The following is a 3,300-nucleotide window of genomic DNA, read 5'->3' as shown; positions in this document are numbered from 1 at the left end:
AGGTGGACTAGAGTGAAATTTCAGATTGTCTTAGAGTATTATCCCCAAATATTGTAAAGCTATAGAAACATATTTTTTAAAGGGAACATCAATGATTCAGACATTACAGGAGAGATGTATGTTACCCCACAAGATATAGAGCCCAAGCCAGGTGAATTGTTAGAAAAAGTATTAGAAAACCATTAAAGAATATAAAGTAAAAATATCTGATATCAATTTAGGCCTGATTACCAGATTAAAACTTATTTAACAACTGTGATTCATGTTCATTGAGAATTTTTCTTTTCTCCAGCAAATGTTTTATTGTAAATATTTCTAGTGGACAATATTATCTTCAATTACAAGTAGAAATTTGTCCTAATTGATATGAGTTTAAAACCTTATTTTAAAAATGTAGTAATAAAAGCTCTAATAATGGAACTTCATAAATTTTTTGTTGGAAATATGAATTAATCACTGGCCAAAGGATGACTATAAGGCTATGGTGATACCAAACTATGTTGGACAACATTTGCTGTTTGTCCATTCAGGTCCATCCTCTGCTCATTCTACACTCATATGTGCCTAATAAAGCTGTCCTGGCCTATGTGTACTGTACCATTTAGGTTTCCTGGAGATCTCAGGATTTTAAAATGGAAAGCAATACTAAGAAATTATATAGGAACTTGCAATGTTTATTCCCTTCACTCTCTTTTCCCTGCATAAGTAAATCCAAAGTTTTTATCTGATGTAATAGAAATAAATCTACTCTCTTAAATTCTAGTTATAGGATTCTCTAATTCAGGGTTTGGTGATAACTTCTTATTCAACTCATACTTTAGGACACCACTATTTTTTGTTTGTTCTAAATTCTTTCATTAATTTTTAAAGATGCATATCCTGATAAATACCTGAGTGTCTTATAAAAAGTGAGGTGCACAACCTAGTTTATACATTCTTACTCATGTTCATTGTGTCCTTGCTATAAACCACATACTTGAGACATACATGCAAGCACCTTTGCATACACATACCCATGCAGAGTCTAATTCATAGTAAGGTATTGTGTCATAATAGTGCGTTTTGTACTAATTGATGATACAAAGATATTTATGTGCTAAGAATAAGAGTGAAATTAGTTTCTGATAAATACATATTAAGAAAACAAACTAAAATGATTCCATTGGTTTCAATGATGATAAAATGTAAACAAATAATTTTCACTAGTTTAATTCTTAGATGCCAAAAAAAAAACAGAAGTTAGAAGTAGATTCCCCTCCAATTATATATGTCCATGAACTATTTTCTCCTTGAATTTCTATCTCCCTTCTACAATGGAACTTCATGACTGAATATCAGTGAGAGAATACAGTCCCAGGACAACAATCATACCAGTATTATTGAGAAAGTCTCATGATTTTCAAGGACCCAAGAGATTCCGTCAATGGAAAAATCCAAGCCTACATGACAAATTCTTTGTGGTGACTTTCTTCAGAGCTCCTTTCACATCCTTGTTCCTCAGGCTGTAGATGATAGGATTAAGCATGGGGGTCACCATTGAATAGAACACAGACACTAGTTTTTCTTGTTCCTTGGAAGATTTGGGAGTCATATAGGTGACAATTCCTGACCCATAAAACAGGATGACCACTATGAGGTGAGAACCACAGGTAGAAAATGCTTTCAATCTCCCTGTAGTTGACTTCATCTTAATGACAGTCACAATGATGTGGCCATAGGATACCAGAATTAGAGATACAGGTATGAGGAGAACTACAACCCCCAAGAGGAAAATAACCATCTCTGTGGTATGAGTGTTTGTGGATGCCAAAGTCAGCAGTGCAGGGGCCTCACAAAAGAAATGAGAAATAGTATTGCTCCCTCGGTAGGGTAACCTTAGTGTGAAGGTGCTGTCTACCACAGATCCAAGTATGCCAGTGGCCCATGATCCTGCAGCCAGCTGGACACACAACTTCCATGTCATGATGGTAGAGTAATGCAAAGGGTTGCAGATGGCCACATACCGGTCATAGGACATCACTGCCAGGAGAACACATTGTGTGCAGCCCAAAATAAGGAAGACTAGAAGCTGAACTGCACAACGTGTGAATGAAATGACCTTCTTCTTGGATAGAAGGTGAACTAGAGCCTGAGGAACGATGTTGGTAGAGAAACAGAGGTCAGCCAGAGACAAGTTGCAGAGAAAAAAATACATGGGTGTGTGAAGCTGGGAGTCAATCCAAATTAGAGACATGAGCAACAGATTTCCAAGCACAGTGACCAGGTACACAACCAAGAATAAGACAAAAAGCAGCTTCTGAGTGTAGGGGTCATCAGAGAGTCCCAGAAGGAAAAATTCTGTCACCTGAGTCTGATTTGTTTCTCTCATACTTTATTTCTTTTTCAAGTAAGAAGTTACAATATTCTAAACAAAAACTGATAGCCTATACATATACATATATGTAATATGTTATATATGTAATTCAAAGCAAGCAAATTAAGTATCACCCCCAATCACTGCCAATCATTTCAAGAATATTTTATAATGTATTTAGAGGAAGAGCATGCTGTTTAATTCGGAAATCTTCAATGTTGCATAACAGTATCTTGTAAAATGATTTATTGATTTCTTGAGTCATCTGGCAAGTTAAGGGGAGATCAAAAGAATTATCCTTATTCTGAATCTCATATTTCTAACAATCAAATTATAAACTAAATTTTCTAGAAAGCCATGACATTTACACTTGATTATAAACTAAAAGTCTTGATTTGTTTGCTGTTTTTATCAGTATCAATATCCTCTATGATACTCTGTGTAGAATTTTGTAAGCTTTGGGAATACAACTGTTTATGTTATCTTTCCATAAATTGTCACTAAGGTATAGAAGTCAAAAAAAATAAGTGTATCATGCAGCTTGACATTTTTCTTTGAGAAAATAACCTATTTTTTTAAAGCCTGAAAAACAAGGGGCTGCTGGGAGATTACGCCATTATTTCTTTGACAATCCTATCATCAATTTCATTTGATACTTTGTTGTGATATATTTTCCTGATTCAGGGGTAAACAGTTGTTTACTCTACTGTCTTATATGCATCATCTCCCCAAGTCTTGCTTTACTTGCCTACTCTGAGCAATAAAACAATCTTCTGAAAACTGTCAGTCTGTTTCATTTTTGTGTCCTTCCTTAGACATATTAAAGCACTTTGCTCAATAAATTATTATTAATTAAACTAATTGTTAATATTATCACACTTAAAAGTATTATTGAACTGTCTCCCATGCTGAGTGAGACTCTACCCCACTGCTGTTCGTGATTCCTC

The 3,300-nt window shown here is 34.8% G+C and overlaps 1 protein-coding gene across 1 annotated transcript; it reads right to left on the bottom strand.

The window, feature by feature from the left end:
• Positions 1 to 1,420: 1,420 nt before the first annotated feature.
• Positions 1,421 to 2,368, bottom strand: LOC130025235 (olfactory receptor 2D2-like). The gene has a single exon (XM_056116184.1). It carries the CDS (start codon positions 2,366 to 2,368, stop codon positions 1,421 to 1,423), a length of 948 nt encoding a protein of 315 aa, XP_055972159.1.
• Between the last annotated feature and the right edge of the window lie 932 nt (positions 2,369 to 3,300).

The sequence above is a fragment of the Sorex fumeus genome, unplaced genomic scaffold, assembly GCF_029834395.1.
Source record: "Sorex fumeus unplaced genomic scaffold, SorFum_2.1 ptg000030l, whole genome shotgun sequence".
In the NCBI taxonomy this organism is placed as follows: Eukaryota; Metazoa; Chordata; class Mammalia; order Eulipotyphla; family Soricidae; genus Sorex; species Sorex fumeus.
The sequence above is the reverse complement of the archived record's forward strand: the minus strand, read 5'-3'. Positions and strand labels throughout refer to the sequence as shown.

Bases quoted from the DNA above. Each gene is read 5' to 3' on its own strand.
- LOC130025235 (XM_056116184.1), bottom strand. From the start codon at position 2,368: ATGAGAGAAACAAATCAGACTCAGGTGACAGAATTTTTCCTTCTGGGA.